At 44.5% G+C, this 15,769-nt stretch overlaps 1 protein-coding gene across 16 annotated transcripts in view; it reads left to right on the forward strand.

The window, feature by feature from the left end:
• Window positions 1-15,769, forward strand: part of LOC121597761 (sodium/hydrogen exchanger 3) — a 58,100-nt gene that overhangs the window by 21,795 nt on the left and 20,536 nt on the right. For 12 of the 16 annotated variants that reach the window (XM_041923840.1, XM_041923842.1, XM_041923845.1 and 9 more), the window contains exons 2-13: window positions 1,180-2,093; window positions 3,987-4,302; window positions 11,014-11,471; window positions 11,559-11,679; window positions 11,802-11,940; window positions 12,342-12,559; window positions 12,639-12,722; window positions 12,813-13,021; window positions 13,127-13,252; window positions 13,362-13,543; window positions 14,255-14,390; window positions 15,715-15,729. In XM_041923840.1, the coding sequence (XP_041779774.1) occupies window positions 1,629-2,093; window positions 3,987-4,302; window positions 11,014-11,471; window positions 11,559-11,679; window positions 11,802-11,940; window positions 12,342-12,559; window positions 12,639-12,722; window positions 12,813-13,021; window positions 13,127-13,252; window positions 13,362-13,543; window positions 14,255-14,390; window positions 15,715-15,729 (2,469 nt within the window). In that variant the 5' untranslated portion in view covers window positions 1,180-1,628. The remainder of the gene's footprint in view (window positions 1-1,179; window positions 2,094-3,986; window positions 4,303-11,013; window positions 11,472-11,558; window positions 11,680-11,801; window positions 11,941-12,341; window positions 12,560-12,638; window positions 12,723-12,812; window positions 13,022-13,126; window positions 13,253-13,361; window positions 13,544-14,254; window positions 14,391-15,714; window positions 15,730-15,769) is intronic. The other 4 variants (XM_041923851.1, XM_041923853.1, XM_041923850.1 and 1 more) reach the window with 3 other exon arrangements.

The following is a 15,769-nucleotide window of genomic DNA, read 5'->3' on the forward strand; positions in this document are numbered from 1 at the left end:
GAGAGAGAGAGAAAGAAAAAGAGAGAAGGGACAAAAAATAGACTAACGAATGCCACTTTCCACCAACGCGTGAGTCTTTGCAAACAACAACAGCAAAACCCCTTTGCGGGCCAACCTCCCCAAGTGAACGCGCGCGCGCGCCAGTACGGCGGAGTGATATGTCCACAGGGTTCGCCATCCCCAACCCCCGCGTCAGGGCAGGGAGTGACAGATGGGTTGTCTATTGTAATACAATGAAGTCGTTTATTGTCGTCCGTTTGTCTGGGATATTTTATTCGTCCTCACTCTCTACTATTCCTCTTGCTGCCTGCGTGCTGCCCAGGTCGTTTGAACAACCAAACGGTGGAGAAAAAACAAACCCCAGAGCGCCACAAAGGAAAGAGTAACCCCACCGTCCCTAGGCAGCAAAATGGAACGCACGAGCTGATGGAAGCACAATTTCCTAGCGAATTACGTCGCCCACTGATTTATTGAGCGAAACAATACAGGGGAAGTAAAAAAATAGATTTTACAGGCCCGGACTATCGGACGTCCATCCGTCAGTGGCAGCGCCGCGGCCGTAGTGCATATGACGGCCAGTATTGCATCGAGCTGCAGCAGCCGCACGTTGAGATATGCGCCACGTTGAGATCGCTCCTCCGATGTCGTGTGTGGCACGTGTTGTTTGCGTTCCGCAGACCCGGGCGGCTTAGCGCAAGCGGGCCGCTGGTTTGCTCTGGAGCAGCACTAAGTAAACAGCCATCTTGCTTGCTGAGCCGCAGTAGTTGATGCCGGTACTGAGCGCTGGTGCCGCGGGGAAGCTTAAGGTGCTGTCCGGTACACGGGGCAACATTGTGGTCGGTATCGTGAAACTGTTTTGTCTCACGTTGAGATAACTAATGCCGCTCCATTTCCAATTAGGTCATACGGATAACGATGGCGCAGTGCTGCATCACCAGCAGATACTGAGAGTGGGAGAGTGCATCGTGAAGGCTGAGCTGGTGTTGTAATGGAAAATTAATTGGAATTGGTTCATTAGTTGTGTAATTTGTGGAAAACAATCCTTTTGTCCATTGTCCTGAAACAATAATCATTTTATCGAAGTTCTGTAGAAAACATTTAAAAAACAATGTCCTAATAAGTCGATTTATTTCTTTCAAAGATGATTCTAATGGTTTTTCATATTTTTGTTTTTTTCAGTATCTTTCTAACTCGTCCAACCGATCAGAATTAGCTGCCATTGGTTCAGGAGCATCTGCCCGTCGTCATAAAGCGAAAGGATCCCAAGAAGAAACCCCTTGAGAAACCGTTTAAGGATTATTGGTTCATCTGAGCTAAACACTTCCGGCGCTCCTTTTCCAAGTGTGTGCGTGTGCGTGTTTGTGAATAAGCGTACGTGTGTGTGTGTGTGTGTGTGTGGACTGCACAACCATAGCCGGCAAACGGATTGTGCATGCGGCCCAGTGTTCCATTCCTGCACATGTCCTCACTGTGTCACGAGCGAGGACGATTGTGCTGCGTGTGAGGTGGCCGTGAGGCGGAAGTTCTTGGTTCTTGGTTACAGGATCTTGCACTAGGGGGTGTGCCCGTGTGCCCCCACACCTACCACTGTTGACAGCTCGACACCGTACAGCGGGAAAAGGGCGACGATGGCTGTGACGTTGAAGCAGGAGGTTAATTTATCGCGCCGTGCCTGCAGGCCACCAACCAACAACGACGACTGTTTGCAAGAGCAGAGGACGCTGTTGACGACGCCCACCGAGGAAGGGTCGTGGCACAACGACACTTGCTACGGTGGCGGTGGTGCTAATAGCCGCTTGGTGACGGTACCAGCACCCGCAAAGGAACTCACGGACTCGAAAGGAAGTGGTGGCCTACCATCGTCGTCGTCGTCGACGTTGTCGTGCCTGCTGGCTACCATCGTGATGTGGTGTTCGGGTCAAGTGTTATTAAAGCTACGCCAGGCCGGCCAGGGTGGCTGGCGGGAGGTGCAACAGCCGCCGCGGCTTAGCCGACTGTGTATATACGTAGTGTTCTGCAGTGCTTTGCTGTCCCACAATGCCTTCGTTCTAGCTAGGCCAAACCTAAGCGCACCGGCCAGCGGCGAAAAGGTGGTAAGTGTTTTTTTCTTTCTCCCAGCCGTCCAAGCGCTAATGAAGATGCGTGAAATGTAACATATAACGTTTGCTGGTCCAGTCGCTGTTAGGAGGGGTATGAGAGATGTCGCAGGAGGCACCGGGAAGTAGATCAATATAGTTAACGATACAAGACGATTGTTTGCTTGTTGAAAAGTGGTTTCAACAGAGACATTTTTCAGTCCCTCGTACAATCTTCTTCACACGGTACACATCAAAGCGTCCAGTAGACTTGTTTCGAGAATCCTTGGCCTGGATTTTAAGTTAATGTTGACCTAAAAGATGTTCTTGTGCAAGTGCGACTATCATTATCATTTTTGGACGTTGTCAGATTCTATCTTCCAAGCGTACAGCAGCGGCAGCAGCGCCGGTTATCAGCACTGACGTACATGTCTGCAAAGCTTCTTCACGCCAGTAGTTTGACGACACGAAGATGGTAGTGTTCTCCCGTTATGCCAGGCTCGTCGACGTCGTCGAGATATCTGGTACGGACAGGTTGAAACTGTTGCTAGCGTCATAGCCTGAAACGCCATTGACGCCATTTATAGCACGATTATGCAATTTTAAGGCTTGTCTGCCGTGACTTGTCTCGCGTTTAATGCACTCTCATCATGCCGACAACGAGTGCCGGGAATTGGAGTTGACTAATTGAAACGATTTCTTCCGCAAACCGATAATAGCTTTGCGTTGTGCGTTGTATTTCCTACTGGAAACCCTAATCCAAATACCATGGTCCACCCAAAACCGAACAGCTAGATGGCAATCTCTCTCCCCGTGCTGTTTACATTCGGCTTGTTTTTGTGTGTGCTTAGCAATCCAGCCAGGGCAGAAAGATAGATAAAGAGCTGTTTGCGCCAATAAGAGATAGAGGATTGCTGTTTCCGTCTCGTGCAGAACGCGTGATGGACAGACGCGTCAATGGTCCATATTTCGAACGATAGCTGGACTACCACCCAACACCCCAGAGTACGATGATGAATGCATATCTGATAATGCGCTTTGCCAGGCGACAGGAACGATTTGCCCGATGCTCGGTTGCGTGGTGGTGTTGATCGATGAGGTTTTGAGTAGTATTTGGGGCTAGATGCGGAGTCACATGTAGGAGATAGGAGGGGCCCACGGCTTTTGAAACAGTTATCATTTTGGGAATTTTCCCAAGGTTTAATGTGAAAGTGATATTAGGAAATGACTGCTGATAATCAAAAATCGCACGAACGAGCAATTTTTGTTAAGGAAATAGAGAACGACGATAGAAGGAATTGTTTGTCAGAGATAATTAATTGCTGTTAAATTAGTGCACAAGATAAATAATAGATTGATGCGAATTTTATTGGGTATTTGGCCTCAGATTTTCAACTTTGCCAAGGTGTCAATTGTTGGATAAGCATCTCTAATAGACGATTTGTTTTTAGATATTGATAACGAAGCAAGAGAGGAATTAGATAAGCTTCTCTTCATCTTCTTTTCGGTGGAGCGACTTACGGGAGTTCCCCTCTAAGAAAGATTGAAAGTATTCTGTGGCTTATTTCGGTACATGAATTTCATAGCCTCGGTACAATGAACTTCAAATACCGGCTTTGGAAGTTGAAAGTTAATCCCGGTCGGTACTGTAGGTGCCAGTGCGTCTACCCAACAGACTATCAGGATACCTGTATACCTCATGCATAACTTCATTGTTTGTATACTAACCGTGTTTAAGGGTACAGCTAGATAATGATCGCAAATTCCTCACCTGGACCATGTAATCAGAATATTTCGGGAAGCGAAAAACAAAAGTTCTCATTTTTCGCGTTAATGACTGCAGTTTCCGTTTGCGCATCGCACACCGTTTTTATCTGTATCCTTCTTGTTCTTCTTCCTCTCCACCTGCAGCCGGTCGGTCAATTATCGCCCCTGGATCTGGCGTTCGATGCCAGCAGCGGATCGCTAACGAGTGCGAGTCAATTAAAACGTTCTGCTGAGGCGGCGGCCATCATCGCATCGACCGCACCGTCCGCGGACGGCGGCGCTGGCCACGAGGCGGAGGATACGGCGCTCGGGCATGGCCGGGTCGGCGAGGGCGAGGGCGGCGAGCACGGGGGCGAACACGTCGTCGAGCGGTATCCCGTATCGCAGGTGGACTTTTCCCGCGTCGAAACACCGTTCGTGATCGGCGTCTGGATTCTGTCCGCTAGCATAGCAAAGATTGGTAAGTCCATCCATTGCACTCGGAGAGCAAAAGGGATTCTGTGTTACTAAGTATGAGCGTTTCGTTTGGGTTGGAGTTATCGATTTCTGCTTTTTTTTTTGGTTTTCATTTTCTGCTGTGAATTACATGCTGTTAAGCACTGTTAAACACGGCTGTAGGTTCTAGAGAAATGGTACAACAATATGGGTTTTTTGTTGTTGCTGTTCTGTTGCTCGATAAGAGCAATTTTCCTTCCTCAGCTGACGGCTGTCTGATTTCTGTGTCTGATGGTTCAGGGTCGGTTGTATCGAGTCAGCAGTCATTGCTTTGTTATGACTAACTTTCAGCATGGTTTACTCCAAAGATTGTGCTCTTGCGTTTCATAACATGTTAAGCGTTGACTCTGCAATACCCTAAATAAACAATCACACAACTTCTGACTCTAAGGTTTCTTCAGCCAGCTGGTTTCAAGCGAGCATCATTGCTGTATAGAGCTATGTAAATATGTTGTAGTTGCTTCACTTGATTAAAAAAACGGTTGGCTTTCTGGGATTTGTTGGAGTATTCATAAGCAAGAGTCTGTACTGCTTCTATGGATTCACGTGGGGTTTGAATCCATAACGTTCAATCTTATGCTGAAGGTTTGTAAAATCTTGAGAATTTTATACTCGTTGCAGCTTATATCAATTACGTGTTACTAAGAAATAATACTGACCCGAGATTTCCAAAGAAGTTGTTTACTTTCTCGTTAAATTCCCCCCATGAGCCTTAAGGTACATGATAAGACCATGATTAGTTGAATGATGATTCAATGAAACTAACTTATTAAATACGGAGAAGCATAATATCTCCTGCTTTAAAGTATTATCTACTTTTACATGTACAGAATCCTTTCCAACGAGAAAATTTGCTTTGCTACGCCACAACAGCAGTTACGCGCAAAACATGTAACGCCTGCTCATTCCACCGACGTCGTCAACCTCATTCTGAGAGTAGTAAAAATAGCTCTTGTTGGAACCATTTCGGACGACGGTTTTCGTTCATCTCTCCAAAGATGTCGCCTGAAGCTGCCATTTGAAGCGGCGGACACACTACTAATGCTAGGCGTATATGGCTGTGTATGATGTGTATTTTTTTTTATTATACTTACGATTACCTCTCAGTGACTTGCAAATCTCTCGATCCAGAAGATCGTTCCGTGTAACAAACGGCAAGCAAATAGTCGTACATCGTTTGCAGACGAGGGAGGATTTTTTGTTGATTTTTATCGCTTTTTTTGCTACATTGATGGCAAGCAGATGCAGAGGGAATCTGTTTAAAAGAAATTTTTACATGTTTGTGTAACTGCAACACATATTTAGATAGAATGTTGTTAAATGTTTTTTTTATTTTATAATTAAATATGACTAAATGAAAAAGGTTGCAAGTAAAACAATTCCAAACAGTTTTGGTTAAATGTTTTGTAAATATCAACAGTTCAAGACAAAGCTAAAAATAATCGATTTTTCACCCTAAAGTCTCAATTACCTCACTCCAGGAGAGATTTTGTTAAATTTAGTTTGCCAATAAAACATAAAAGCACGTGTGAAACCTCTACCACGTTGTCTGGAATTCGCGCAAAGTCTCGGCCTATTTCAGCAGCCGTTGGTGAAGTGGTACACTTTACAGTAAGGAACACCCATTCGTCGTCCTAGATGGGGAGAAGCAGCACGCAATATTTCTATCATAAAAACCAATTAAGGCCACTGACCGGATGATGGACCGGGCAGCCGAGCCAGCTCGATCTCGCATTGAATTGGCATCGTTAGCTCTCGCATCAATTCGATCATTGTTTATTAATACGAAATCAATCTGAAGTGTCGTGCCAGTTTGGTGTTATATTTTCCACCGACTCCCAGGCAGCTGCCACCGGGGGCGGCTATGTGTGGGCTGCAAGCAGGCGAAATGCATTTTTAAATTCCATTTGCAAACACAATCACAAATCAGTGCCTGTTCAAGTGCAATTGAGTACTGTTGTGTGGGTACTGTGAGTATTCGTTGAAAAACAGAAACCAAGCAGATGTGAAACAGCACCATAGAGAGGGGTGAATGATGGCTGTGTGATATCTTCGTGAATGGTGGATTAATTCAACCATAAGTATGAATTTAATGCTAAAAAAAGGCTCAAATCGGTAGGATTTTTTAAATTTATGTTGCTCCCTGTTAGAAGACATAGCTTGCATCAATAGATAAATGAAACATATTGATTTAAAAACCTTATAGGCTTATTTATTCCCTAACGGTAAGACATAAATCATCGAAGTCTTATCAGAGTATCGCGTAAGCTGTTTGCCAAACATTAAGCCAATTAAAAGGCCACGTTAATTTTACCTGTTTTCTCCCGTCCATCTCGATACACGTTCCACCAACACCCGGGACAGTTTTCAATGCATCATTCAATCTTGATTTATTTTGTTTATCTGGTGATGGTGGTGGTGTGGCATCCATCTTCCAATTAGTGTCCTGTAAGAGGAATGCCAGCATTTGCGACGCGATTGACGTTAGCTGGTGGTGGTGGTCCCGGTTAATGATCGTTTTCGCAACACGGCGGACCCATTTTGGTGACCGTTCGAGAGACGAGAGACAATTCAAATACGACTGTTAAGAATGCATAGATCATCTCACGATTTCTATGCCTGTCATCATCATGCAATGCACGATTTCCGATCGGGGTGTTGTATAACGGGCCTTTAAAGGTGTAAAGGCGTCGTTTTTTTTTTTGCTTTTTTTGTGTGTCGATTCTCGTTCTCTGAACACGCTGACAACTGTTAAATCTAATTTGTGTCGTGGTTTTTTTTTGTTCAACACATAATGGTGTCTTCTTTTTTGTTGTGTGTATGTTGAGAAGTTCGTGCGAATAATTGCTTGATGGTGGTTGATTATCTGTTATTGGTTTGTGGAGGACAACAACGTTTCTGACTTGCAATAGATTACGGCTGGTCTTCAACAATAGAATAAGACAAACACAGTTAAATATTAACAGAGTTTTAGAATGTTTAGATACTGCTATCATTTAATAGTTCGATTAAAATGATATGTTTGAGTAGTAATTATTTTGTTTTAACTTACAATCTTTGGTTATTAGTAGAGAATTTCCTTCCCATGCTTGACCAGGTTTCGTTATTGCTGGGAAACGCTGAAAATATAGATTAATCAAAGCAGTACAATTCTTTTTTTATAGCTATTTGATGCTCTGCTATAATCCATGGCTGGGTGGTCTAGTGGTAGACGTATCGGTTCCTGTACAGGCCGGGCGTAGTTCAAATCCAATATTGATGCCCTCTTCCGTGAGACAAAATAGTTCGTTATTTGATGATAATAAACAGTTTTATTTGACAATATGGAGGAAGTATCGGCTTTATTCCTGAATAAAATGAGAAGTAGTTTTTCACAAAAAAAAAAAAAAAACAATTGTGTGAAGTATTCAATTCTGGTCGTTTCATCCAATGGACCAAATTTATTTGCAATAAATTATGAATCAATTAATTAAATCTCAATTTCGACACTGCTGCGTTTCTTGGAAGAAGAATCAGTTGCCGCGATCAGTTGCGAAACCCCAAATTGATCAGCGTGTTCGTGCACACAACAATACATAAGAACAATGCTTCACACTTTAATCAAATTTCAATCAACACCAATCAAAGCAAATCTTTTGCAACGATTGCTTTTAACGGTCGCGCAACGGTGCTTTGAACGCGTCGTAGTGTACCACGAGTGCAGATATAAATTCCATAACTCATCCAATACGCTTAATAACCCTACGCTAGATCGGGTGCAGGTCTCTCCCAGAGCCGTCACTTTTATTTCCTCCAATTAGTACCGAACTAACTCTTCCCTTCCATTGAGTGTAGGGAGGAGGAGTGTTTTGATGTAAAGTGCGCAACACTCGTCGGGTCGTTTAATGAACTCTCCGGTCCGAACGACTAACCGCAAGCTCAGGGGCTGGCCGCCCCTGTCTCGGTCTTGGTTGTCCACTTGGGGTTCCGGAATTGTTTTCGAGCTGTGTGCCGAGCCGAGTAGATGATGATTGAAATTGAAAGGCAGCAACATGGCCGGTATATTGGCATATTAACGCATAGTTTAAGGCGGCCCGAATCCCGCAGAGTGGAAGCGTAGTGATTGGGGATGTAGTTGGGCTTCAATTTCACGCCATCTGCTTCGTTTAAGTGGGGTGAGTACACGATCCGATGAATCTGGAACTTTCATCAAGCTTGTACCGGTGGTGTGTGGCGACCCGATCGAACCGGGGATCAGTACTGAAAGTCTGGTGCCTGCAACGATTGGCAAGGACCATGTCCCATCATCGACTTGATGAGTTAGTGGCAGAACATTTTAATTGCTTTCCATCTCAACACTTGGTGCTCTTGGTGACTTCAATATGTAGTGCAATCACACTCCTGACAACGCAATTAGATGCTATGAAGGCTCTCTCATAGTGGGATGTATCGAGGCATATTGCGTGTTATCCTTTTAAATAAACTCATTATTAGTATCCCCGGTTATTGAAGCGATACCCAAATTGCCCCCCGATACCCAAAGTCTATCACATATAAACAAGTGTTATTGATTTTTTTATTAACAGTAAATGATCCATACTATCAACGCTCGTTATCATCGTTTATACAATTGTCATGTACTTAACATGATAAGTCGGTCTTTGAAATAGAGATAAACGTTAATATTGTTACTGCATTGTTTGTTACTTACGGGTTACTCTAATAGGCGATTAAGGCCGCTTCATGACGGCCCAGTTGCGGTATGCATGATGAATATTAAACTGAAACTGTTTTCACGGTCAGCGATTGGCACCTGCTGCTATCTCCGTTCTAAGGCTTCGGACGTGGGCGGAAAAATTTACATCTCGTTTGTTTACAGCTTCGTGCGCCGTCGCCGCTGTCGCCGCAAAACATCTTCCAAACGGCATTTCGTTACAGAACCGTATCTTTTCGCCGAGCCGTTAACTCAATTGCTCACATCAGCGGGCCCCCAATGCTATTAGCTACCGAGCGTGAGCCACCGTTCTACCACCGTCGTGCCGTTGCATAATGCATCATGGCAAACGATGGGGCCACTTTTCCGTCGTTAAACCCAACCGCACACAGCCGAGGGGTGATGATGATACTGCTTTGTTATTTTTATGTCACTGTTTATCACGCTGGCGCCTATTGCAAAATGGTGCACTTGTAGTGCACGCCACTTTACCACCCCGTACGTGAGTAAATGCGGGAGAAAAGCTCTCACGCGTGCGGGATCAGTGGGCGAAGTTGGATTGTGAACTATCGAACAATATGCACTTGAAAAAAAGGACTTTAAGCTCAATCAAGTGTGCTTTCACCCATGCTGTGGGGGCTGTAGCTGGAAACCATACGGTGTTATATGGCCTCGTACGCTATTTGGTGGTGTGGCCATTGCAGAGCAATGTACGAAACTGAAGAACTCTGGAACACCGTACATGACGTGCTAAGATCAAAACGTTGTCGTCCTTAATGGGGTTTGCTGTACCACTGTGGTGCTGCTGTACTGTGTCGTTCGTCCCTCTTCGATAGTCTAGCCTACTTGGATTGGGAGAACTATCTGAAGGAGGGAAAAGGGTGCAAACACATGAGACCACTGGCACTAACACAACGATATGTTAGGTGGCAAACAAAGCAAAGGTCAAGGACTATTGAAAAAGGAATACAGTTGTAAAGGTTTATTTGTCATTTAGTATCTTGCATAGCCATGTTACAGTTGCTTATATAATAAATCCTTAATTTATCTATAAACTTAGCTACAGCGCTATCAATGAGCAAACGAGAGACAATTGGGTTTGAACTGGTTTATACTAATGTTGAAGTCAAAGAATCTTTGGTATTTGTTAAGCTTTTTAGCATATGGTTGTAGCATATGTATATTTTGAGAACGTAGTTTTTAACAGCTCACGTGACCTGAGAGGTCGTTCAGGTGTATAAAAAATCAGCTTTTCTATCGGGTCTGGGGAGAGTCTATGTTCCCGCTGATTAACTTCACGACAGAAGTAGCCGCCTGTTATTGCCTGGCGTCTATGTTCTAAGGTTTGCAGACGAAAAAGCGTGTCCATTGTAATCGGGTTGTAACTATTCTGGAGAATCTTTTTTGTATGCTTTCTATCCTACCTGTCCTCACGTGACAGTAGGGCGAGAAAAGAAGTTAGACTCCAGGATGGATCGTACCAATGCGGCATATGACACTTTCAGACACATTGGACCTTTAATCTCTAGAGTTTGCCTGATTACAAATCCTAATATCCTATTGGCTTTGTTAGTTATAGAGTGGTAGTGCTCGCCAAAGGATAGTGATGAATCAAGAATCACACCAAGATCCGCGAGTGATGATGCGCGAGACAACTTCTGACTGTGTAATGAGTAACAAAAGTTTAAAGTTTAAAGAGTTTCATTGCCGGCTGAATGTAATTGCGCTGGATTTATCCACACAGAGTCTTGGTTGGTTTGCCAAACACCAAGTGCTGAATAGGTTGAGATTCCTCTGGAGCGCGTAAGAGTCATCAATTGACCTAACAACTGCAAAGGTAGTAGTAGTGGAAATGTTTAAAAGGTGTTGGGTTATAATCGTTAAAGTTATCTATTTATGTTTCATTATTTTTGTTACTTGCTGTAGAATTAAACGACTAGTAATGAACGTACAAATAATTATTGATATTGCTCTTTCGCACAGGGTTCCACATGACGCCCAAGCTGAGCCGCATCTTTCCCGAGTCCTGCCTGCTGATCGTGGTCGGCGTCATCATCGGGGTGCTGCTGCGGTACGCCACCAACCTGCACGTGTCACCGCTGACACCGAACACGTTCTTCTTCTACATGCTGCCGCCGATCATCCTCGACGCGGGCTACTTCATGCCGAACCGCATGTTCTTCGACAACATTGGCACCATCCTGCTGATGGCCGTGATCGGTACGATATTCAATATCGCCACCATCGGCGGGTCGCTGTGGGCCTGCGGTCAAACCGGCATCTTCGGTGTCGACCTGCCGTTCCTGCACATCTTCCTCTTCTCGTCGCTGATTGCGGCCGTCGATCCGGTGGCGGTGCTCGCCGTCTTCGAGGAGATTCACGTGAACGAGGTCCTCTACATCGTGGTGTTCGGTGAATCGCTCCTAAACGATGCTGTCACGGTACGTATATGCGCGAGGGAGACTGGCAGGTTAGACATTTTGGTGACACTACTAACCTACTATCTTCTGGGTTGTCCCTCCCCACAGGTCGTTATGTATCACATGTTCGAGGTGTACAACGAGATTGGTGCTAGCGAAATCATCGCGGTCGATATCGTGTCGGGCATTGCGTCATTCTTTGTGGTCGCACTCGGCGGTACCATTATCGGTGAGTATCTGGCCATGTTCTTTTTCAAGAGTCTTGCAACAGTCAATACCCAGTGCCACGTGTCTTTAATGGTTGTTTGCGCTTGATTGTATATCCCCCCCCCCCCCTTCTTCATTCTTCAGGTGTCATCTGGGGCTTCCTGACCGGGCTGGTGACACGGTTCACCGATCACGTGCGCGTCATCGAACCGATCTTCATCTTTGTGATGGCTTATCTGGCGTACTTGAATGCGGAAATTTTCCACATGAGCGGTATCTTGGCGTAAGTTTGAGCGTGTTTCTATGTCTAGAAGCAATCGAGTCAATCGACACTGATTAATAATGGAGAGCGAAAAGCTGCTGCTACCATCGTAATATGATCCACGTAATCTATTGTGGAGCATTGTGGTTGCATTGGTTCCTTTTCAAGAGTGCCAACTTGTTAGTACAGTGTGGCAAAGGATGAAAGAGTACATTTACGTAATGATAATAATGACTTCATGTGTTGCATTTGATTGCATACAATTGCAACTGAGTACAATTTGCTACAAATTACAAGTTCCAAGGAAAACCTTGAACTCTTGAACACGTGTCCTACACGGTCTTCTGCGTCCTTCCTTCTTTTGCCGTTAGTTACTAACAATTATTCTATGTTCTTCCCACTTCCTTCCCCGTCGCTCGCAGTATCACCTTCTGTGGAATAACGATGAAAAACTACGTCGAGCAGAATGTGTCGCACAAATCACACACTACCATTAAGTATGCACTGAAAATGTTGTCCTCCTCGGCGGAAACGATCATCTTTATGTTCCTCGGCGTGGCCACTGTTAACAACAAACATGTGTGGAACACTTGGTTCGTTTTGCTGACAATAATCTTCTGTTCGGTGTATAGAATTTTAGGTACGTGTTGATAGTGGGTGGGTGGGAAAAGTTACTTCGCACTATACATTATTGTTCTTTTTTCTTCCTCCTTTACCAGGTGTTTTGATACTGTCAGCGTTAGCGAATCGTTTTAGAATACACAAGCTTACTAAAGTAGATCAATTTGTTATGTCTTATGGAGGTAAGCAATGCATCTCGAACGCGTGCCTTAATAACCCAAGAGTGTGTCCCATCGATATATACATACTTGTTTTCAAATCCCTATTTTTAGGCCTTCGTGGAGCGGTTGCGTTCGCTTTGGTGCTGCTGGTGGACGTGAACCACATTCCGCTGCAGCCAATGTTCTTGACGACGACGATTGCGGTCGTTTACTTTACCGTGTTCCTGCAGGGTATCACCATCAAACCGCTAGTCAAAATACTGAACGTGAAGCGCTCGAGCAAGCGGAAACCGACCATGAACGAGCGCATCCATGAGCGGGTAGGTGATGGTGGTACTAGTGGTGGTGTCAAAAACTTGTTCCACCGCAGGCACTATGCTGGCATGAATCTTACCATCTCTTTTGGGTATTTCCGCTTTCCCCAGTTTATGGATCACATGATGGCCGGCATCGAGGATATCGTGGGCAAGACGGGCAACTACAATATACGCGATAAGTTTAAGAGATTCGACAATAGGTTCATTCGTCCATTATTGATCAAGAATTTACAGGTAACGGCGATACGACGTGTGCGGCATTAACAATGCATGGACACACTGTGGCGCGGTTGGCTCTTAATGCGTGCATGTTTCGATTTCTTTCTTTTCCCCCCACCGCCAGGGTCCGGAGCCGAAGATTTTGGAAACCTACTCTAAGCTAACGATGCGCGACGCCATGGACTACATGCGGCGCAACCCATCCACCATCGGACAAATGTCTGGAACTGAATCAATGAGTGCATTATTTAGAAACTACACGTCCTACTTCGGCGGAAGGTGCGGCGCCACAATGCTCGGCACATGGTAACGGGAAACTAATTGATCGATGCATGCCCTCTCTCTCTCTCCCTCTTCTCTTCACACTCCACGTGTGCGCGTGTATATACGTTGTTTTGTTTGATTTAATTTTCTTTTGATTATTTTGTTTCCTTCTCAACTCACTGTTACTGGTTTGGCACTCTCGCTGGCTGGAGACGTCCTGGCAGTGCTCAACACCCGATTGGTATCGGACATCTTTGGTTTTATTTTTATTTTCTGTTGGTTTATCTTCTCCCCTGTACATGAAGTACTGCGCTAAAGGGTTCTTTTTGCGTGTTACATTTGCTAGCTCGTAGTGTTTTGCCCTCACAGCAGCGCTCTGCCAGTAATAGCTCCGTTAAACAGCGTTCGAACCCAATTTTGCGGCAAAATGTGTAATATATTCACTGCACTTAAAGTGTGCAGTTTTCAAATTGCACATCAGTTTTCAAATTGCGCAGCAAAAGCACAGCAAATCAACAGTGCTGTGCTATAAACTGTACACTTGTGCAATGGCTCGAACTGAGCTTTTAGCTTATCTTAAGTACACGTTATCTTTAGTTTGAAGTACATGCATCTTTTTATTAGTTTCGTATTGTTGGTGTAGAGTGTGCCAGTGTTGATTGTTCCCTGTTAGGATCGTGTGGATCATTATTAACCTGTGCTTCATTCAATCTATACCACGTTTCGCATCAATCCTGCGTTTGCGTTCCATAGCCCTAGCTTTACGAACCTGGAAAATTCGACCCGCAACCTGGACATGCAGGAGCTGGACTACAATCCCTCGAAGAAAGACTTAACGGATGCCAAAATACATCATCTGCTGTCGGAAGAGCTTAAACCATACCGCCGGGTGAGTAGATTGTGGAGGGTTTTTTTTCTCTCGATTGCGTACGCATGGAACCGACGGTTCCGACTTTCGTTTCGTTGCACCAAAGTCATTCCATGCACTTACCGGTCACTGCGTTGACTGTACTCCACCGCTCTTACCGCTCAAGGATGTCTGTCAAAATTTTGCCTTATCATAATATTTTGCCCATACATAAAACGATTGGATGCAAATATGAACCCGCAGAGGGTTTTCATTCGTTGCGACTTTGAGTATAGGGAGTTAAGGGAAGAATACAATTGAAAACACTTTCACAAAACACGTAGATGCTTGTTTATTCTTTATCATGCTAGTTTTGTACGTAAAACACGGACACAAAAAGGTAATCTGCTAGGACACAACCTGCAAAACCTGCGAACGTTCCAGCTAGAAGTTACTGCCCTCTTCTCTGCCACCCCAACCCCAATCCGTGTAGATATGCCGTCCCCACGACAGTACAGTTAGTACTTCAATGCCACTCATCCCTTATCCATTATTTGTGTTCTTCGTTTCATTCGATTCGATGCCGAATTGTGCATTCCATACCCACACACATTACCCACCATTTACTTTCATCCAATAATTGCGCACCCCTTTGGTAGATGTTTTAAAGCTCCAAAATTGGTCCGCGTATGCTGACAACAATTCACATAATGAAACTTTTTTTCTTTTCTTTTCTTTCCTATTCGTCGCCGTGTGTGTGTGTACATTCAACAAAATGTGTTTCAAATCGCTTCCATATCTCGAACCAATTGTGCGCTTCTGTCTGAACAAACAAAACTCAATCAAACTCATTGCGCTACGCAATTTCGTACATTGTCAAATATTTATCTCCTACCATCATGTCGGTGTGGCGGCATTGGAATACAAAAATCAAACGAAACACTGTATTCGGCATCCGCCATATTTTACACCGCCATACATCGCTTCCATATTTGGGTGTTTCAACAACGCGCGAAAACAACCATCATGCAATAAAACGCAAACCCGAATCATCGCCGGTATTGAACGAATCAAACATCCTGACCAATAAACTGTTCCCTGCCCTCCCAAAAAAACCGAAACCTTACATCCACCGAACCCGGATCAAACAAACAAAACAACATGCAACGCAAATTTTCCCTTTTGCCATAAAAACAAAACAAAACAAAACAACACCAAACTTTGGTGGCAAACCATACTTGAAACGCTTCTACAATGATCGTGCTCGAAACATGCGCTCCAAACATTGCCATCATTGCCTTCTCATGCTAAAACCTCCTACTTGCGCAAACGAAAACAAATCAAAACCAAAATCTTGAACTCGAAGGCTTCACTACATACGGTACGAAAACATTAAATGATCTCGTTTTATGTTCTTTTAA

Source organism: Anopheles merus, chromosome 3R (assembly GCF_017562075.2).
Source record: "Anopheles merus strain MAF chromosome 3R, AmerM5.1, whole genome shotgun sequence".
Taxonomy (NCBI): domain Eukaryota; kingdom Metazoa; phylum Arthropoda; class Insecta; order Diptera; family Culicidae; genus Anopheles; species Anopheles merus.